Here is a 22,668-nt window from a genome sequence, read left to right as displayed (position 1 = left end):
GGTTACAAGAGTTATTTAAAAAAAAAAAGCATAGAAAAGGTAATTGTAACACTCAACTCCACTATTACTTGAGTAGACTGTCGTTCATTCAGGGAAATGGTGTTAGCAGCTGATGGAAAGAAAGGCAGAAACTTCAGCAGAGCAAAGTGGTGAAGCCTGTCACTCGCATGGAAGGATGCAAACATATGGCCACACTGCATCCTACTTCCACTAAACAGGGGGAAGAGTCACTTTCCATGTGATTAGGAAAAAGCACTTCTTCGGTAAGAATGAAGAAACCTGGCTCCCGACCGTGGGATCAGAGAAGCAGAACCCAGCTGACTGGCTGCCACAGGCTGCGACCCAGCAGCAGATGGGTGCCAGAGACACCTGCAGGCTGCAGAGATGGGGGGATACACCCCTGAGGAGCAGCCGGCACTGCTTTGGAGGGCGCTGAGCACCTGGCAGAAGGCTTTAAAGAAGGAGAAGAGGACATCCTGAGGACAGTCATAATCACTCCATCAAGCAAACTCTCCGAACCATAAGGTTTTTGTAAAAGGCCCTCAGCAAAAATGCTCAGTAGCTACTGGAAACAGAAAGGTAACCCCGATACTAGCAGTGCTGGCCTTACCTCTTCATGAATTTGCTTTCCAGAGCACAGCACAAGAAGGGCTGCCCTGGGCTGGCCCACGCTGAGGTCTATGCAGATTGGTGCAAAGACCAGCTCATCTCTGATGTGCTCGGTGATAACTGAAGACTGAATGCACCCTGTGGGACAACGGCCTGAGTAGGCAGTGGTGGGACAACACTCTATCAAAGTCCAGCAGTAAGCCTTAAAGCCAGTTGTGATGCGTGGGCTGGCCTGCAGACCATGACTAGCAGGGCAGCTTGGACTAAAGCCCACGATTCAAAGAGAGTCTGACAATGCAATAATAATCACATCTTAGCCAAATAAACCCAAAAGCAGACCTCAAACAAATAAAAACCCTGGGATATATAGCTGATTATCTGCCTTGGTTAGTATTCTCTAGCAAGTCTTGCTCCATAAGGTAAGATATACAGGTTGGAGGAACAGGCAAAGCAAACAAATCTATACCAACTTGGCTGCTAGCTTTTCCTTTGCCAGTTTCACAGCTTGGCATTATGTTGACTCAGGCAAAATAAAACAAAATAAAATAATAGCAACAGTACAAAGCAAACTTTCAGGTCTTACCTGAGGCCACGATAATAGACCACTAATCTTTTTCTTAGATTTTTCAACTTCTAAATAACCCTTATATATTTTTAACCTATTTTTCTGTACTACCTGGTGTTATTAAACAAAACCCCGTGCAGAACAGAGCAGTATTGCCACTTCAGCTAACATTACTGAATAAGAATGTGCTGCCTTGACCCTGCCTACGTAAAAAGCTTGCATTATTCACACCATTGTCGCATTTTCAAGGTTGCGGTCACAGTCCATATTCCTCTACTGTGTAATGAGGTGGCGCTTTATAGTTTTAAGACTGGAATTGAAGACAGAGAAGTCAAGAATTTTCTTCCTGTGTACTTCCACACGCTGCTCTAGTTTTGTATGCAATTCGCACACTGCACAGTAGCACCTGAAAGACCCCTCCCTTGTCAGAGGAAGTATCTGCCACTGCAAAATGATGTTTGCAATGTTTCAGCTCCATAAATGCAGATGTGAAGCCACTGACATCCAGGGACAAAAGCCAGTGCTGCTCTTTTAGCACACAGACATTTCACACCCAGTCCCATCGGCACGTGTGCTGTCAGTCTGTCATTTCCATGCTAGAACATTGGCTCAAACCTTTTCTTATTCTTGAAGGCACTGACAACTGGTTTTGTGCTTCCTGTCATAATAGCTCAAAACCAGATTTTTGTTATCGCCTCCCCTTGCTTCTCACAGCCCTCTGCTTCTCACTATGACTTCTGCGCTGTGCCCGATGGGATTTCAGGTTTCTAGTCCAGCTGGGCAGGCTGGGCACATGTTCCTTTATGTATCATCCCAGTGAGGAGTTTTCTCCTGTGCAGCTGCTGGAGCAGTCGTGTTCAGAATGTTGAGTGAGGTCCGTCCATCTGTGCTACACCACCCCGTCAAAGAGGAGTACAGCCAGCCAGCCCATCAGCTTTCTAATATCCTCCAGAGCCTCCCTTCATCCTCTTCACATCAGACCTTGTCACTCCTGGTATCATCAAAATGTGTTGCTGTTTGCCGCATAACACCTTGCAAGATGAAAACAACCCAGACAAAATGATGGAGACGTCAAGCTGTGGCAGTGGCCTCCACCAGCAGGATCTCTCAATCCCAGAAGGCTCCTGCATGAGCCCTGCAGGCACAGTGCAGGGGAGGTGGGAATTGGTATTGGTCAGCTTGCCTTCACAGTTGAAGGAAATGTTTTATTCTTCTGTTTGTTCTGTGCATTCCTGTAGTTTCTGCCTTTACCACCCTGCCCCTCTCCCCCTACAGCAACCAGTACACTCAGCCAGGTCTCTGCCTATTGCTCTGTATTTCCTAGGGCTATAGCTCATCCGCTGCTTCTTCAGGGTAAGAGAATTAGGAGCTACAGAAAGTTGCTGCTTTTAACACAGCCTTTCACTTGTTGACCTACTGCCACCTTCCTTCCTTCAGCATTAATGATGCCCCTTCTGGCACCATGGTGGCTCATGCATATGTCCAAATTCAAATGAATGATTATCTATATGCAATAATATGGCTGCTTGCTCTGCCACAAAGCTGATTTTTATTAAGAGTAGCTGGGAGCCAGGAGCTGGGCCATACTCAGGCATTTTGCTCCATCCCCGATGCTTGCAAATGCCTGGGAAGTGACACAACCTGCTGCAGTGCTGGTCTCTTTTCCGGACGTCAGGTCGTGGCATGGCCCGGTGGCATTGCTGTTCACAGCTGCAGGTGCTGCTGAAGAAACCACAGCACCTGTGTGCCCCAGAGGACTGCCTTGCTCCTGCATTCTGGACTCTCCACCATACAGGTCGTGGAGGGAGCACAGGTATTGAACAAACACTTTGGTCTGGTTGGGAGACCACCTTTACACAGCGATTTAATCACAATCACTTTGTTGAGACCTAACAGGGAACTTGTTGGAGTCTGAGTGTTATTTCAGCTACAAACGTCAATCCAGGGCTTTATTTTATTATCTAAAAAGCTGAAGAGAACAAACAGTAGTGAAGTGCATTTCCCAGTTGTGGCAGGGGCCGGGACACATGGTGGGGTCGCCAGCAGTGCCACTGCCTGCCGCAATGCCCCCGCCTCGGCATTTGACCCTCAAAACGGCTCGCGTAGGGCAATGGCAGGCCCCTGCTTCCCACCGCCCTCACCTTCCCTGCGAGGAGGGTATGATAAACTTTACCCTGGGAAGACAAATTGCCAGCACTCCCCTCCCCACCCCTTCTTTCCCACCATCCCAGTTGCCACCATTCCTCTCCCTCAGTCTCCTAGATGCTGCAGCATCTCCTGCGTGGCAGGCAGTCCCCTTCTCTACTGTCCTTCCCCTTTCTTCCACTTCACCAGTCTTTCTAAGGTAGACTTGGCTCTAAAGCTTCCACACCTTCAATCACCTTGTGGAAGGACTTCTTCGTTTAAAAATAAATAAATAAATAAATAATCCAGGACTTTCTCTCCGTTCGCTGATCTTTGGTTAGCACTAAATGAACAGGTAAAATCAGCCCCATACCCATTCCAGGCAAACCAGCTACTTGGAAACCTGTACGAATTGGCTACAGAGCGATTTTTACGTAAGCCCTGCACACAGACACATCTGGAGACCTTACCGCTGCAAAAGCAAATAAGCCGGGAATGGCCCAGGAGACAGAACTGTGTCAGAGTGGCTCACCCACCATGTAGTTGTTAGAGACACGAATATTCAGGTGAGCATGTAAACCGGTTAACCAGTAAACTGTTTTCCTATAGCTGGACTTTATTCTCACCATTACCAACACAAAAACTAAAACCTGTGAACTTCAGACTCATGTTTGCCTTAAAACACACAATACATGCCTTCAAAATATTTTCCCTTTTCAGATGATTAATTCTACATTGAGCTAGAAATAAAAGACATATGCCACAATCCATCTGTCTTGGATAGTAAAAGTGCCCAAAGGTAAGAAATATTGCATGAACCCTCTGAAGATCAGTGGGTTATTTACGCTGAAAAGGACACGATGCCTTATCCTACCTTTGCAATAGGTTCTGATGCTGCATGTTAGTCTCACTACTTGCATAAAAACCTGTGTTAGGAAAGCAAATTATTTAAAGATTACATTAAAAAGGGTAATAAAGATGTGGAACCTGAACTTTTCCACTTTTTACATGCATGTATCATAATTTCGGGGCTAGTCATAAGCTTTGCTGCAGCTTTTAGGATTTTATTCCCCATGGCCGCTGCAGGGGGACTGGTGTAGAAGCAGAGTGGGTCAGCCAGGGCTCACGGGCTGGTGTCCTGGGTGAACACCAGGCTCCTCTGCCTCTTTCCACACAGGCACTTGCTGTCCTTGGGCCAGCCGTCTTCCTGCATAACTCTCTTATAAAATAGGTATGAAGATATTTAGCATGCTTGAAATGTGGAAATAGGAGCCAATGGGGAATTTCCCTGCTGATTGCAGTGTTGCACAACCAGGTGCTGTTCAACTGCATGCAGAAGAGGAAGACAAATGCAGCAGAGTGTTGGGGTTGTTAAAAATAAATCAATGACGGCAGGGTCCAGGACACGCCGTCTTCAGCCAAGTTTGCATAAGCTAGGTTTTCAAAGCGCACAGACAGAAAAAAAAATCTGTTCTGCAACAGGGGCTTGAAAACCTGCTTATCCACAAATAATTAGCTTAGAGCCTGCATAAGTATGTCTCAGGTGCTCGGCCCGGCTGTTCTTGCTTGGCCAGCACCTCCCAGGAGCTCTGCCCAGGCAGTCAGCACAGGAGAAGCCCTTAAGCACAACCATGCTGGCATTTGCAACAACATTTAAGCAGTTAAAGAGTCAGTTTTATTTAACTTTACTAAGCTATTGCTGAGTGATTGGTGCAGTTGCCGGATCTGTGTGAAACCCAAAATTGCACTTCTCCTTTAATCTAATGAAATTATTCAAATGGATTTAACTATACTCCGCTACCACTGAGCACAGCTGTTTAAAACCTCTCTAGTAGACTCTGACCTCTCTTATTAGTAAGACAGTTAAGAATAGAGATAAACCCTGCAATGCTTAATATAACTGAGAGCTAAAGGGAATGGTTGCTGTGATTTAACTAAGCAGTGAGATGCTACGCCCAAGTTTGTGTTGCAGAGGCTGCTGGCCAGAGGCAAGACCCAGCTGCAGGGAGCTGCTAACAGGCACCCACAGAGAAGCCGCCCTCCCAGCACAAGCAGTGAATAACTGCGAGGCTACATTGATTTCCCTCCCTTCAAGAGAAAAGTTAGCCACTTCCACTTATGTTTTACAGTTTGAGCTTTATTATTAGCTATTTAATTTCAGATTCCTTTAAAAAATATCCAGTCAGTTGCGTTTTAGCTGCCTGCAGCCAGTAGCTTCACTCCACCGACTTCAGCTGGTTTCCTCATAGGGCTGCACTCATGCGCAGGCAGCATTTACCAGCATGTAACTCCTCTCTCTGCCAGTATGGGACTGAAGCGTCAACGTCTCCCTTGGGAGAAGAGCACCGTTACGTACCTGGGGTGTCCCTCCGCATCTTTGGAAAACTAGCTCTCTATTCCCTCTGCAAGGAGGTTTTCCTACAGTCCTGGGCTACGTGTGGCTTTTGTTCCCGCAGCACTCGGGGTGGGCTGGGCTGCACAGAGCCTCCCAGCCTCACTTCTGCCATCTTTTTCTCTCCTAGTGATCATATGCAACTTTACAAAGCGCTTTAAACTGTGATACACTCAGAGCAATCTGTCAATCCACCATGGCTCCACAGCACTGAGGTTCTAGGAACAGTATGATCCAAATTTCTTAAAAAAATGATTTCTGGAAATACCTTAAGCTGTCAATATGCATGTCTTTGGTTATTCCTACAGTATCCACCCCAAACCAATAGGCTTTAGTCAGGACAATGAAGAAGCTTTGTGACCCGATACACGGCAGGGCACTCTCAGGCCTCACTGTCTCTTTCTGAACCCGCCAGCGCTGGCATGGCCAGAGGAGTCCGTCCACACGGATCAGGTTGCAGACGCCTCCACATCCTGCACAGGACCACTGCCATGCGCTGGGCACCGAGCCACCGCCTCGTTCGTTATTTTCCTGATGGTAGGAGCGCAGCATCAGGAAAACAAACTGTTTCTGTGCAAGTGTTAAGAAAAAAAATACTTTAAAAAAAAAAAAAAAATCAATGTGATAAAATATTCCTCGTTGCACCCCAGAGGTCAGCCACACAAATCATGACGGGCAGTGGTGAGCATGTTTTCCCTTTTTTCGGGAAGAGGCTGAAGAGGAAGGGACAAGCGGCAAAGGAGAAAAGGCTGTAAAAAGGAATAAATTTCAACGTGCCCTTATAATCTTTGACCATTTTCTCCCTGACAAGCAAATCTGCAGAGCATTTAAGATCGATATGTGACGAAGAGCCAGTTAGAGTGGGAGGGAGCAGAGGGAGATGCCACTTGAGCTGGCATGCCAGAGGATCTTTAAATAGAAAAACTTTCAGGGGGCTCAGGGCAGACATTGCACAAAACCTAGTTACAGCCATACCCAGCCGAAACACCCACCAGTAACAGACACCCCCCCACCCCACACCTTTGTCTGCGGCAGGGGGGGAAGGGGGAAAGGCAGTAAAACCAGCACTGCTTGTAAAAAGGCAGTAAAACTACTACCGGCTTGTGCTCTGGGATGGAGCTGGCAGCTTCGAGTCCTGGGGGAGGCAGTACCTGTTACTCAGCTCCTCTGCTTCCTCTGGGTCCACAGCCTCCTCCTCCTCCTCTTCTTCTTCCTCCTCCTCCTCCTCCTCCTCTTCTTCCTCTTCTTCTTCATCCTCTACAAAGGACAAGGTCTCGGATGCCCTGTCGCACTCGGCGCCATGGTACCCCTCCATGTCCTTCCCAGCTCAGGCCGTTGCCGGTGATTTTTACCCCCCGACCCTGTCCTCCCCAGGGTTGCCTGAAGCAACTGTCATCCCCGGCAGCTCTCGCTTCTCCTGACTCAGGGCAGTCTTTAAATAGAAGGCAACAAAGCCACGGCGCCGAGTCGCTGCTGGTCCTACCCTGGGTCCTAGCACCAACCGGGTGCTAGGACATGTGGCAACGCCCAACGGCCATCTCCCCAGCCGCTCGCCCTGCCCACTACCACCGAGCAAAGATGGGGATGGCGATGGCGGCAGGGAGGAAGGGGCTGAGGCCCAGCAGACCTGACCGAGCCACCGCCGGTGAATCTGGGGTGGACAGCACTGGTGAAGCAGAGGGAGAGTTCTCTTGTGGCTCCCAGAAAAGGCACATTTAGCACGTTCAAAACCAAGTTCCACCCCTGAGCCTAGAATGCCTCATATCTGAGCTAGAGAGGTCAAATACAATTACAGGTGGGTGAGCCTAGGACAAATGGCTTTAATAATTAAGACTGTACTGTAAGAGGTATCAGATGCAACGTAGTTTTTAACAATACACAGGGAATATATTTGAACCCCAAATTTGTTGATGTGTAAAATCAGAGGACATTTCGAATTTCCTCTTTGACTGGACTTGAACCAATTACAATTTAAAGCAAAGACAAACTACATTACTGTGTAGGGTTTAGGTTAAGTGAAATTTATCCTTCATTATTCTGCATTTCACACAAAATGCCGTGCTTTCACAGACACAATGGAAGTATTTCCAACCTGTACTAGCCAAAGTAGTGACTCTGGGCTCTTTTTTAAATTATTTTTTGGAAGAGGGAGAGAAGCACCGAAACTCTGATTCTAAATAAAGAACTTCCAAGTTCTATCAGGTGTAAAACATTGCATACGCAGTATAAGTGTAATCACATTTTTTCTTTTATTTTTTGTCCTTCAACTAAATAGCTAGTTAAAAATCAATCAGCAAACTCTTCCTTGTGTTGCAAGTACAGAAACACACAAGAAGGTATTTCTGAGTACAAGCTGTCTCCATAATGCTAAGTTCAAGTCCTACTGACAGATTCACTTAAAGTAAAATATTTCCCTAAGAGTATGTACAGACAAAACCTGTCTGCTCTCTTGACCTGCCCACTAAGGTACACAATTTACAAGGTCAAAACATAATTTCTCAAAGAAGTATACTTGAAATAGGTATCAACTTCAATGCCAGATTTTATGATGAGCACAGAGCCAGTGTACACAGCACAATGACATTACGGTAGAGGATTTCATATTCCTTACACATGGAAGACAAGAGCATTACAATCTTCCAGAAATGCTTATATTCGAAGCATACATGTGTTGCACAAGTTTTGATTCAATCTTCAGCACAGCAAGCAGAAGGTGAGTACCCTTTTACCAGAAACCCTTCAAATTATTTCCAGACCTAGTGCTCTCCCTTCTATACTGCTCGCAACTTAATTTGACCTGTAAGTTGACCAAAACAGCATATTCTTATGATGCTTTTAGGAAAAGCATGTAGTCTGCAAAATCAATGAGGGAAAGATTTATATCAGAACACACAAGGATCAGAGAAAACAAGACAACTGTAACAAGCACTGCAAAATACATGCGAGGTAACCCAGAGCAAGCAGAGTCCACTAAATCTCTGACGGACTTAAATTTAACACCAAATGTACTGTGAACTGCATCCAGTGACCGAAGTTCACGTAAAGCCCTGGTTCCAATAAGAATTTGGGCCCCTAATCACAAACACTAACTTCAGATTATCTACAAATTGCCTTACATCCTTTTATCCTGGCTGCTCACTTCTCCCAAATAACAACGTCACCCTTCAATTTAGTCTTAAAATTGGTATATATTGAATTCTTTGTAAGGGATTTTTTAAAAAATAACCTCTTACACTGTCAGAACACCTTAAGGTACAGAGACTACACTTGCACAATCACATTTCAGAAGCGAGAGCAAGAGAGCTAGAAGAGAAACTTTTAATTAAGTTTCACAGTATACAGCCTATGCCACGTCTGGCACTACTGTTACTGAACAGGAAGCTCTTGCTAACATTTGGTCCTCCCGTGCACCTCTGAGCCTGTTAATCAAAAGCACTGCTAGAAGACTAAAAAGAGTTCCTAAAACCGAAGGCAAGAGACTAGTAGTTTCTGACATTATATAAGGTGAGAAAGAACAGGCAAACCCAATGCCAAAAGAAGTAGTCAAAACTAGTCATAACAGAGCTCAACTAAAGCATCTTTGTTTCAAGGCAGTAAGAAGCCTCGGATAAGTTAGCAACTCGCACACATGCTGAAACGTTGGTCAGCCATTGGAAACACCTTTTACTAAAGGTGTCTCAGAAAAAGTTCTTGCTGGGGTGCATGCCAAGGGATAGGTGTGTGAAGGTTTTTATTTTCAAGTTGAGGAGAAGCGAAATCTTCACACTAAGATTTATGATAGCCATTAGTGGATTTCTCGCTCTGGGTACCTGCCCAGCGTAAATGAAAATCCAGGTCATTAAACCTCTGGACAACTTCAGACTATACTGAACTAAATTCAAAGTTAGTTAAACTTCAGCTCCTATTCATTCTCCCAAACCATTTGTTTTGTGGTATTTTAGCTGAAGTTTTCTGACAAAAGTTGCAGCCCATCATTTAACAACTAACAGTATTTTCACTCACCGTCCTTCCAGTTGTCTGGCACTTCCACGGAAAGCGGTGCTTTGCTTGTTTGCCTTGACAGGAGAATAATATAATATGACATCTGGTAAAATCTGTTTTCCAAACCTCTCAGATTATTTTTTAATATCTGAGAACACTGCCACTTTCCATGCTCTTGCCAGATTACCCACTAGCTTCTTTTGCTATAAACTAAGCCAGGTTGCACCACCTTGCACCTTGCTTAGCTAAGACAGTAAATGACTGGGGAGTTTTCCGTTGTTAAAGACGATGTGACAAACAGGCTTGTCCCCAAACAGTTGTGGAAAACGACCATCTAGACCTTGTATTTCCAATTATAAACGTAGCTTATCAGAAGCACATGAACTTGAGGAAAAAAAAAGCAGAAGGATTCTTTCGAAAGACACAGTCCATTGTGGTTAGAGATCTTGGCTTGTATTAAAAAGATCGCTGAGTTGGTCGGTCAGTTTTACAAAGTTGCATGGAAGTACTGCAATTTTAACTGTCTCCTTTATAACAGTTAGGAATAAGTGGTTTCAAACACTAAGCAGTAATTTAAGGTGTGAGGTATGTTGACACCTTAGCTGATACAGTGCAAACTCCTGAGAGACAGACTTGCATGAAGTTCTGTGCCTCATATCCAGCTCCCTTGAAACACATTTTTGTTGGATTTGAACATTTATGTCTACTGTTAGTTATTCTGCACCAGGAAAGTTTTACATTTTCTAGACAAAGAATAGTCAGCACCTTTTTAAAAAAAGAGCAGCCCTCCCCTATCCCCAAAATCCATCTAGGGCTTGCAGAGCATCTTTGAATCCAGATACCATCCTGTACTAAAAACTTGTGCTTCCATTTTACATAAAGCAGGTCAAAGTGAACGTTTCATGGAGACTAAGCCTACCATCTTATAAAGAGGAAGGGCAGTTGAGAGGGAATATATGCATGGAGGGAGAACATCTTGGTGGATTGCTAGAGTCGGAAGAAAACTAAAAGACTCTTTAAATTGCAGAAGGAAGCTGTTTTAAGAAGCAAGCCAAAATCTTACATAGACTAGATCATGACGAAGTGCATAGTAGGTAACCTCGCAGCAGGCAAACAGTTCAGTTTCTAGAACTTCTGAATTGTAAAACTTGAAATAAATTAAACATAAAAGCTTCCACAAGAAGAGATAACACTTATTTCACAAAGCTACAAGGGTTTTCACAATCTTCTTTGAGACAGTATCAGATGAAACTTTTACCTGCACACCAACGCAGTGCAGAATAGCCATACAGACGTTTATGATATGCACAGGGGCCTTACCTTTACAGGGCATGTTGTCTCCTACTTAATTAGAAGAAATATTTTAAATACGCAGTAAAAAATAACATGAACTGGAAAAATAAGCTGTATGTTCCATATATAAACTTTATGCCATTGGGAAACATACAAAATATTAAACTTAAAAAAATGAAAATACAAATTTGACATCAATGGTAAGTACAGTTTTACAATGAATGGGTCTTCCATAACAAATATCTGAGAGGCACAAATTGTGCTACAGCAGGTCTAAAAGAGGGTTCACAGCTTTTTTGGAAAAGCTAAAATTTTCAGGATTACCTATTTAAATTAAGTTTCCAGTAGCTGACCAATTTATAAACATTTACACAAAATCAAAACAGAAGCCCAGCTCACTGTAGCAGTGGTTGGGTTGTGGGGCGTTTTGGTGGGTGCTTATTCCCTGGCCCCCTCCCCCCACCAAGCAGACATCACTACTACTTCAAATACGTAAAAAAAAAGCACTAACAAGTACCTTCCCTACTCTCTGTGAGTATGAAGCACTTATATAGGGCTATGAGGATGATGAGGGGACTGGAGCATCTCACCTACGAGGAGAGGCTGAGGGAGCTGGGCTTGTTCAGCCTGAAGAAGAGAAGGCTGAGAGGGGACCTCATAAATGCTTACAAATATCTTAAGGGTGGGTGTCAGGAGGACAGGGCCAGACTCTTTCCAGTGGTGCCCAGCGACAGGACAAGGGGCGATGGGCACAAACTGAAACCACAGGAAGTTCCGTCTGAACATGAGGAAGAACTTCTTCCCTCTGAGGGTGATGGAGCACTGGAACAGGCTGCCCAGAGAGGTTGTGGAGTCTCCTTCCCTGGAGCTATTCAAGACCCGCCTGGACAGTCTGCCACAGGTGACCCTGCTTCAGCAGGGCGGTTGGACTACATGACCCACAGAGGTCCCTTCCAACCCTGAACATTCTGTGATATTTACTTTGTCCTTTTCTATTTCAGCTTCTTTGTAGTAGAACTGTTGTTTGAAAATTCCAGTTTAGATTACAGTTCTTGACATCCAAAACACTCACAACCATAATATAGCTTAAATTTCATAAACTGTTGCTTGTTGTTCCAAGCAAAAGGGAAATAAAACTGGAAAGTGCCAAGTTGAGCAAAAGTGCTTACTGCAATTAAGCAGATGTAAAACACAGGCTGTCTGTTCATCAAGAAACAGGTAGTGTGCGCAACGCCTTAAGGATATAGTTGGACTTGCACATTGTTTAGGTCTGAACATCTTTATTTCATCATTAAATATGTTTGAATTAACAATTACACAGATTATCAAAACAAAAAAAAAATCAGTATATTCCCATCCTTTCTTTAAAACAGATTTATGCTTGTGGTTCGCTGTTGAAGTTTCTTCTAGAAGTCAACAACGCAAGCATTTCCAGAAAACACATATTTGAACAAATAGCTGTATTAACAAATGTCAATAATAAAATATGCAATCTTTCTTACAAACATTTCCTTAACAAAAGTTTACAGAGAAAAACATGTCATAAAAACCCATGGGTAACTGCCTCTGTATTTTGATACTGTTCTTTATTTCAGCAGGATCCAATAAGAAAAGTGAAAGAAGTTGGTTATCTTTTCTGCATGGTTGTCCTTAAAGGTAATATACAGTTCAGGTCCTTCCTGTCTCGTAACACCTGCCAAGTCTGGGGAAAACAGTACAAGGTTTTAAAAGGCTTAGTATCTTTGTGATTAATACTTCAATACCATTGTATGCAGTAAGCCCCACAGATCCACAAATACAAGGCTGATCATCTTCCCCTTCTTGAAAAGAGAAGGGGTTTGTTTTTGTGAGTTTAAGGGAAGGAAAAAAAAAATTCAAAAAGTACACAAAACACAATCAACTACTGAATAAGGTACAGCCTTTCAAAAAGAAAGTGGATTTGTGGAGACTGAGATGCTAACATTATTTAAGCATTATATTGATACACTGACTACAAAATAATTGTCTCAAATTCACACATATCAAAATTCCTGATACAAGATATTATACTCCAACATTTCCAGAACTTTGTGTCTTTAAAATGGGTTATTTCAATTTTCTTCTGTATTCCACTGTGAATTCCAGGACACATCTGTCACGTCTTTAGGCCACAAACCTGCAAACAACTGCAGTGACCATCCTGTCTTTACGCAGAATTTGTTTAAGCCACCATGTGTAATGAAAACCACAAGAAGAATAATCTCTCAAGGACAATGAGACAGATTCCTTGGGCTTCTTAAAAAAGTGCCAAGATTATTAATAAGTACTTGCAGTTCTAAGCAACTACCATTCCTTACAGTTCCTATTAAACAGGAAATTTTTTCAGGGCCATAACAGTCTAGATATAAGCTTCCAGACAGCTAGGATCAAACAACTGTGTTTACGTTTTTCAGAAAACCATACAGGCTTGAAAACAATTTTTTAACTGAAAACTCTGAAAAGGGAAGTTCACCCTGACTTACAGTGAGAAAGCCCCAACTACTTTGTAAACCACTGCTTTAGCAGATTCACAAAATCAAGTATTTTATGTGAAAGTATGAACAGTTCAGTATTTTGTACACTAACACAGTTAAACAGAAGGAAACTGACATTTCTGAACAGAATTACAAAGTAAAAACACTTATCCTTTTCTGACTAAGGTAACACCTTACAGCATTTGTTTTACTACAAATATCTGGCATTGATCTCCTTTTTGCTGGAGAAGCCCTCAGGATATTTAAGGACCTGATTAACTGGAGTAAACAGGAGCCTCCAACGACAGTACAACAGGGGAGTCCAACTGGTTAAAGCTGGAAGCCAGTTCTGCACACTAATCACTAGCCATTACCATATTACAAATAGTCAGAGACTTCAGAAAACTAGGATATGAGCTTCAATTCCAAATGCAATGCCTATGATAGGAAACAAGCATAAAAAAAAAAAGTTGGTAGCAAGGATTTTTAGAAAAAAGATGTTTAACCAAGACCTAAATCTTTCCTTGCTTCAAAGTGTCCTAGCCTTCTCCACAGACTAGTACAGGGATAGCTCCAGTTTGAACTACTCATGTTCTAAAATTATGAGTGTGGTCTCCCTAAAGAAAAGTACCAATTTAATTCAGTTGTCAAAAAACAGAAGAAAACCATTGGTGGTGATACTTACAAAAAAGAGATAGTAAGTATAAAACATTATTACCAGCCAAATTAATGTAGGAAGAAATAATTAATGAAGATAAAGATGCAGTTGTAAAGCTACTATCATTAAAACTTTATAGACACAAGAAAATGTGTCTTATAATTATATAATTGTAAACACATTATATAATTATAATGTGTTTACAATTTCAAGCACCCATTTCAACTTAAGCCTGATGCATAACAGTAGACATTAAAAGTATTCTTACACAATTTTCCCCAATTTTTAAGAATACGTTTCTATTATTTACATAGTTCAAACCATTAAAATAATCATAACACAAACATCAGAAACAAGCAGGTTCAATGACTATCATTTGCAAAACTATCTTGAAAACCAAAGTCACCAGAAATATTAAACAAGATGTACTTTTTACCTTCAGAAATTCAGCTTTGATAACATCAAACTTCTGTTTTTCATGTACAGCTCTAGCAGTGTTTGTCCTATCAAAGGGCTCTGCAAGACCAAACACAAACATTCAAAGATTTAAAAAACCCTAGAGCTAGGATGCCTTCTTCACTGACCATGTAATGAGACAAAACCCGGAAGACTCAACATATCATTGCTTCCCAAGAGTGTTTTATGCAGCCAATTCTACTTTGCTTCTTAATCTTTATTTCTACTTAACGTTCATCCAAAAAGAGACCCAAACCCTGAACAGACTAACAGTATGGAATACACAACAAAGTCAGGTATCTATTGAAGCATACTATGATTGTGCCGAATTTATGCACCAATAATTATTTGTTAGTGCTTAATAGTCTGTGATGACATATCACAGTATGTTTTTGCGTATTAAAATATTTTGAAACTTATTACACGTGTGCCTCTTGGAACTGTTCACTTTAAATAAACCTCATTCAACAGCTTCTCAGCAAAATACAAGGAGTACAGTACAATATTTACTATTACTTTTCATATAAAATGTATCAACTGCTGTAAAAATATGTTTTATGAGTTCATATCTATTCTACAATATCTATTCATAAGTTAACAATTTGGGGCCTCCACCTTCTAACAGACTACAAATTTACATGTTGCTTTCTCTTTTTTTTGCTAACATAATTAATACTTTGGAACTTTGGGGTTTTTTTTAAATTGAATTTAAATTGAAGGATTAAAAAAGTACTCCTTGCTACTAACAGGGCTGCCAACATTAACGCAACAGACATTAAAAAATTACGATGCAAAGACTATGCATTACAATAAATGCAAAAGTAACATGGTATATTTCTGGCAGAATGTATGAAAGTTCTTAAGGGCCACAGAACCACAAAAGTATTTGCTAGAACAGGCAGCTTTTTTGTTTAGCTGGTTATGAATTGCTTTTATTCAGACAGGGACATCAAGTAAAATACGGCATTAAACAGGTATCAGAAGGGCTTACACCATTATGGAGGTTGGAACTTCAGATTTGGCACATGCTCCATGGCATTGGGTTTTTATTTCTGCAAGCTATTTAAATTCAGAAAGAAATTATTTCACACAATAGATGTTGTGTTTGGCAGGTTTCTGAGAGGTTTCTCATCAAACTACCTACAAAGTTTTCAGCGGATGTTTACAGGCAGATTTATTTCACTTTAGAATGCATCATACATTTAGATTGGAACGAAAAATTGGCATTCGAATAAAAATGTACATAGTCCTCTGAAGTCAGTCACATAATTTGACACAGTGACCTGATGCCACTAAGAATTCCATGTCCCTTACCATGTGAAGTAGTACAGCATTTCTTTTGTGTCTCAAACATGATGTTAACTGTTTCTTTAATGCTAGGACCTTTACATACTTCATGTTGAATTAAGAGATACATATTTTTTAAAGCAGCAAGAGCAAAGCTGTACAATTGGCTGAAACCATCAGTGCGGAATAAAGGTACCCTCGTCACAAAAGCTGAGTCACATCTTCCCTTTATTCTTCCTGCCTGTTTACTGACTATCAAAAGACAAACTCTTTCCCTGAAGCGCAGCAAGAGTAATTTTGCAATCAGCTACTATTTACACCACTACATTTCCTAACCACCAAGACATCATAAATTATTTTGTTCACACACAGAGACGAGAAAATTAAAAGAAAGACTAATACAACTTCAGCACTGATGCCTGAGGTAAAGGCTACAGGGGATCATCTTTCCAAATGAAAATACATGAAATCATAAGATTTCAGAACCGATCCAAACCAAGCCCTGAGGAATTATTTTTAGAACTACTTTTTAACATGGATCTGAAAGATTAACAAGTATAAGCATGAATCAGGTGCAGCTTAGACAGTTTTTGATACAGTTTACTAAATGACTATCAATTTAATTGTCTCATAAAATTGCCATGTTTCTAGCTTTTCCAAACTGTGTCTTTTTCAGCACGTGACTGTAGAATATTATTTGGTACAGACAAGATTTAAACTGAATCCACAGTAGTCACTAGCAATTTAGAGCTTCTGACAAGGAATGTTCACAAACATCAGCTAAAAGAAGTGCTCTCTTGTATCCCCATTATGGTAACAGCCTGCCAGATTTTAAACTGTCTGAAAAGAGCATCGCTATGCTATTTGTTTCTCTCACAGCAGAAATACAAGTGAGAAATCAGTCTTAAGGCCAATAAAAATTAAAACAACACAATTCTTACTTTCGGTGAGCCTGAATACAGTGCTGCATGCAGAATTATGGCAACTTGCAGACAAAGAGTATGTAATCTAGCAACAAATATATTTAAAATATTGAAAAATATAAGCAATAATACCAATTACTGAAATCTTAGTCCACTAACTGGAAAATCTGACAAAGACTTGGAAAACAGATTCCATTGACATGTTTAACCAGTTTTTAAAAGCTTCTTCTCAAAGTATGCAGAAGTTTATATACATACTTGGTTAAACTAGTTCAGCTTAACAGCTGTTATAAACATAAAGCCTACTTTTGAGTTGAAACAGGAAATTCAATTTTTCCCTTCCAATTTCAAAGTAAAAATTTGATATGTGAGGCCAAAACCCATTCTTAGTAACGTCTTGAAGCAACATGTACCAGGAAGCAGTCAGATGTGACACCTATAGATAATTTTCTTTTTTTAACAGTGCAAATGCAAGATGCACACTGAAGGAAAAGTTGTATGTAATCAAGCCCATTTAAAACAAATCCTAAAATGCCTATTTTGTACGCTGGTATTCTATTTTCCAACCTGACAGAAAGAAAACCTAATTATTCAACAACTTTGTAATGTCATAAAAAAAAAAAAAATCGATAGCTTGAAACACACAGCCCCCTCGCCACACAGCGGATCAGCATCATGTGACAGCAGCAGACACAGCTGCCCAGCATTCCCACCTCCCACATTCAGACCAGAGCCTTGGAAGTGCCTGCACCGTGCTATCCCAGATCATTTCAGCTGTGCAGATACTCTAATTCTCACATTTCTCAATGGTGAGACTGCAGAGCCAAGCGTGCAGGCATCTTTCAGTGTATTTTCTTCCTCTATGACTGGCAGTTAATTTTTTCCCCCAAAAGTAAAATAAAGAATAGGAATCCCGTCACATGGCTTCACACTGCCATCTGTATGATTACAGCGAAGTTGGTGAGCTCTGGGCCACAGAATAACTAACTTCACCAGCAGGTAATTATTCTCTGCAGAGAGCAGCAAACACGCAGGAAATTACATGAGCACACACACAGAGTGCACTCCCAACCCCAGCAATCATGAGGAATGTCTGTCCAGCCACAGGACTTCTGACCACCCTCCTTCACCAGCAAAATTTTCCCAGTCTAACAACGCTTTCTGTACCATCTGGCCCCTGTCCAGGTTATAGTCCTGTTTTACCCTAACACATCAGCCCTTGATATCCTCATCCTAATAGCCTCCATTTATGTACAGCCGGGTCTCAGGCCACCTTTCCCATTTCAAACCTTTCCTCTTCACCCCAGTGTCCTAAACCACCCACTTCTAATTCTGCTCCCACTCCACCTCAGTTCCATTATCTGTCCAATTCCCCTTCATCTGCTGCATTGTTTCTCACTTCCCTTTCTTACCTCTTTGTGTTAACTGTTCCCACAGTAACACAGCACCTCTCAATCCCTTCCTTGCTTCTCTTTTCATTCTCCTAACATCTCAATCCTTCTTTTGGTCTATTATCTTGTCTTTCCTTGGTCCAAGGTTCATCTCCTACGCAGGAGATCAACTGCTCCATGTAAATTCCCTACGGCAGTTGAAAGGCATCAAGAGCACAAGAAGCAGGTTCCCTGTGTGGTGCTACTGACCAGTTTAGCCTGCACTAAGAAGGCTGAGACCCGCAACTCCAAAAGGTAGCCTGGGTTTACCTTCCGGTTCTGGAGGGCATCATACAGTCTCTGCAGAAACTGTACATTCACAAGCCAGAGAAAAACAGTAGCCATAAGGGGACTGACATACGCGTAATCTAGTCACTGGTAGGAGTTAGGATGCCAGAGCACTTCTAGAACAAATAATAATCTTAGAGAGGAATCCGAATATGTGCCTGCTACAATTTTCAGAAGCTCAATCTTGGCAAAACTGATGACTATTTTCAGAGCAGGAAACACACACTACTGTCATAAAGGCCACACCTTGTCAAAGTCCTAATCGCTGTTCCAAAAGTAACAGGGCAACGAGTGCTCTTGAAGAAAAGGTCAAGAGAACTATTTTTAAACACTATAGGACATAAAGCTTCCTTCTCAAATGTTTTTGGCAGGACCGTTTCCAAAACTATTTGCATTGGTTAAATTTCATTTTCTATATAAATATATTACACCTGTGCATTATTAAAATACAACCAAGGTAAAGTCTAATCGACAGATTTATGTATTTAGTGTCTTAACTGTTAAAAATGATAACGCAGCTTTACATTTTACCTTCTACACAAATATATTTGTTTCTCCATTCAATACCATCAGGTCTTGGAATAGCTTTGGCCTCACGAACTGAAATCATCTGATGGCTCCAACTAGGGAAAAGAAAACCAATTTGCAGAACTTATAACTCTTGATTCTAAATTAATAATATCAGTTTACATTAAAAAATTGTCAAATTGCTATGTTATAAGCCTGGATAACACAGTACTTTATAAGTAACTTAGTGTAACAGTCATATAATCAGTATAAGAGTAAGGAATGATGGGTAGGAAACAAGAATAGTTTTCCATAAACATAAGTTTATTTACAAAAACATCTGCAAAACAGAACATCACAGGTATCCATGAGTAACATATATTCACAACAGAATATTTTTTTCTGAAAACAACATCAACTTGAATATGGACACCTACATTCATTTCTAAGTTCAATAGAAGTTATAGTCGCAAATCTATCTTTCAGAATTTTCTGTGGGGAAAAAAGAAATGTAAGGAGTTTTAGTGCAGATGAAGTCACATACTGCACTCCATTCAGTATAAAGATGTATAAAGATATATAAAGACAGTCTGCTTACAGGCCAGCATTCCTGGTGCAAGGAACCTATTATTAGAAAGCCCCAATACTTTGTACATGCTGAATTTTAGATTTCCTACAAGTGTAACAGAGCAACAACCCAAATAAGCATTTTGAAGATATTCTACCGCTTTCTGCACACAATTTTACAACACCACCATACGAAATGATCACACTGAAACAGGAACCGCAGGCAGTTTATGGGGCAATCTTCACAATGTGCCAAGCATCTTTGTGATCTTTACGATGCCTGGCACAACAGTATGCCAAATGCAATAGAAGCCAAAGCAACCACTTCAAGTTTTATGTTCTTCTCTACCCAGCCAGTTTTCAGCTGCTCTTAACTAAACCAGGGAACTACCATTATCAGCGAAATGCCTGGATCATCAATCATGCATCACCATATGCCCTGACTAAATGGGGCTTAGAAATAGCTGGGTAGCATGCTGCTAGCTGTACTGGTGTTATGCACAGCTGACGTGATCTCCTGACTGAATCTATCTTTTGATGTAATGCAAAGAGAGAGGAGCTTGGCTGGGTGAATCAAAACACCTTCAGTAAATCTGTAAATATCAACTGTACATCAAAATACGGTCTATCATTCACCAGTTAAATCTGGAAGAACTCTGTGCTCTCTAGGCCACAGATCAGCTGTCAGAACTCCATTAAGTCAGTGGTGAGAAGACAGTTCACACCAGCTAAATATCTGTGCCTGTAATTCTACAAATGATCTTGGACACAACTCATGACTAAAACCACTTATGAAAGTGCGTTGTTTGAATAACTGTACTTCCATAGAACAGCTACATTACTCTAAGAATATGAACAGGGTCTACTTCAAAAAGGTGCAGGACACAGCATATGAAGCATAGTTTAGGACACCTCAGATTGTTTATTCACCCACTGCTGCATATATTTAGATTTCTCTTAATGCATTCAGATATTTAGCACAGGTAATGACATTTTCTAGCATTCAATGCAAGCTAAAGCTTTCATTCTAACCCATCACCCCCCCTCCTTAATTCCCATAGTAGACTAAGAATTAGATACATTGTGAAGCACCAAACCCTTTCCTATCATGCCTTTTTAATAAACTACCATCAACACAAGCTTAATAAGAAATTCAGATGAGCTGCTCTAAAAAACCCAAACACAAAAAATGACAAGAGAGAAAATCATGTGACTACAGCAAAGAAACTTAAATTGCAGCTCCAGAACTCTGGTCAGGAGCAGAAGCAGCTGACAGTTCAACTCTGGCTTTTTTGTAAAGCCTCATTTAAGAACCAGAGAGATCCAGGGCAGTGGGGGAAAAAAAAGTCACACAAAGTATTTGATCTGTCTTTGGTTAAGCCAGGCAGTATTGTTTCACTTCACACATGTAATTCTTCTCTTGGCTTCTTTTTCTCCAGGTGATACTTGATTTGATTCCTCAGCAAAAAATAAGTGCGTTTAAATTGGTTTAGCAAAAAGCAGCAAAATAGGTGACATTTCTAGCCATTTAAACAGCTTTTTACTTAAATTTGAAAACCACTACTTTATCTTCTAGTCTCATTAAACCTTCACTAACCCTGCCTTGGTATCCAAAAATCAGCCCGAGTTAGAAATGAATTACCAATAGCAAATTATACATGTATCAATTTTAACCATTTTAGCTTGCACACAATAACTTCATTATTGCCAACATAAAGCAAATATTCCCTGTGTACATGCTTTCAATCCATAAGTTAACAATAACCATTTAAACAGCTATTTCAATTATCAGTGGTTTCTGGTGTCATTGCCCACATTAGGTATGTGCTCATTATGGAGAAGGCAAGAATTTGCAAGGAAAACACCAGGCATTTCCAGGTGTAAGTACATAGGAACACACTACAAATAGGTTAAAAATCTTGCCTTATAAGAACACTCTGGAAAAGGTGAAGCCACTTGCATAAACACACTAAGACGGGTACAAATTGAAAGCATGTTTAATTCAATATACTATTGAAAATTATCCCTTTATTACCTCACCAATCCTACCCTGAAGAGAGCCTTGATTAACTGTATTTTTTATATTGTCATTATAACGTAACCAGTCTTTTATCAAGTCCACCAAATACAACTTAATCAGTGAATGATCTTAAACAAGTGCTACATAATTGGAAGCAATAAATTTAAAGAGCACAGTCCCACAGGACAATCTCTAGGTTCCCTAGCAGCAACGCCAGGGGAGCAAGGCCTTGCTTCAAGGTCTCACTTTGTAAAGACAGCCAAGTGAAAACCTGCTGCCTTCACTCACAGCTGCAGAAATGAAATCGGACACTCTGTCCAGAGTGGCTGGTAAACATGGACCAGTTTCCACCGACTTCCTTTTGAGAACACCTCCATACATTTTTTTACTTGGTGACATTCACTGCGTGATCAGCAGACCTTTGACAGTTCGAAATACTTAGAAGTTAAAATGGAGCTATAAGCATACTTTTCGCCAACTGCACCATTAAAAATATTATGCTGACGTGAACTCCTGTGGCAAGTTAATTATACAACCATGTCGGCAAATCAAGCTTTGCCCTACACAGTGTCTAAGTCCAATACATGCAGCAATTTCCCTATCACATTTCTGGTAACTCACGAGGGGGGGATAAAAATTACTTCTTATGGACACACCAAAAATCCCAGAGTAGGACCGTGGAATGTGCACTGTATAAATATATATGGTAATGAGCAATTTTCTGAAAGAGCTTGTAGTTTAAATAAACAAAGCAGATTAAAAGCAGCAGGGAAAAAAAAAAAAAACAAAAAACCACACAGCACAAGGAGATTAACTTATTTATGGCTGCACAGCATGCAAGGTTCCTGTTTCTACCTCTGTGCTGCATCTGTTTCTTCCTTTGTGGCCTACTGTTTCGGCCCGTTCTGGCTTTAAATATTATTCACTACATCACGTAAAACAAAACATAGATTTTAGCTGAAATACCTACTGGCTAGACTGAGGGTAAGTTTAAAACAACGTGTCTCCATCTTCCCTTCACCTTCCTGATCAATACACGTAACATAGTTGACCAGTTAAGCATTCCAGACAGGTGG

The 22,668-nt window shown here is 41.1% G+C and overlaps 2 protein-coding genes across 5 annotated transcripts in view; both read right to left on the bottom strand.

Annotated features, from left to right (window-relative positions):
* The window catches only part of CMYA5 (cardiomyopathy associated 5), a 48,531-nt gene extending 41,389 nt beyond the window's left edge, over positions 1–7,142 (bottom strand). For 2 of the 3 annotated variants that reach the window (XM_075410559.1, XM_075410561.1), the window contains exon 1: positions 6,788–7,142. In XM_075410559.1, coding sequence (XP_075266674.1) covers positions 6,788–7,005 — 218 coding nt within the window. In that variant the 5' untranslated portion in view covers positions 7,006–7,142. The remainder of the gene's footprint in view (positions 1–6,787) is intronic. The other variant, XM_075410560.1, reaches the window with a different exon arrangement.
* A 5,096-nt stretch (positions 7,143–12,238) lies between these two features.
* The window catches only part of TENT2 (terminal nucleotidyltransferase 2), a 43,485-nt gene continuing 33,055 nt past the window's right edge, over positions 12,239–22,668 (bottom strand). For both annotated transcript variants that reach the window (XM_075411117.1, XM_075411116.1), the window contains 3 exons: positions 19,030–19,121; positions 14,551–14,630; positions 12,239–12,666 (listed from right to left, as the gene is read on the bottom strand). In XM_075411117.1, coding sequence (XP_075267232.1) covers positions 12,592–12,666; positions 14,551–14,630; positions 19,030–19,121 — 247 coding nt within the window. In that variant the 3' untranslated portion in view covers positions 12,239–12,591. The remainder of the gene's footprint in view (positions 12,667–14,550; positions 14,631–19,029; positions 19,122–22,668) is intronic.

The sequence above is a fragment of the Opisthocomus hoazin genome, chromosome Z, assembly GCF_030867145.1.
Source record: "Opisthocomus hoazin isolate bOpiHoa1 chromosome Z, bOpiHoa1.hap1, whole genome shotgun sequence".
Taxonomy (NCBI): Eukaryota; Metazoa; Chordata; class Aves; order Opisthocomiformes; family Opisthocomidae; genus Opisthocomus; species Opisthocomus hoazin.
Note: the sequence above shows the minus strand (reverse complement) of the source record. Positions and strands in the feature narration are given on the sequence as shown.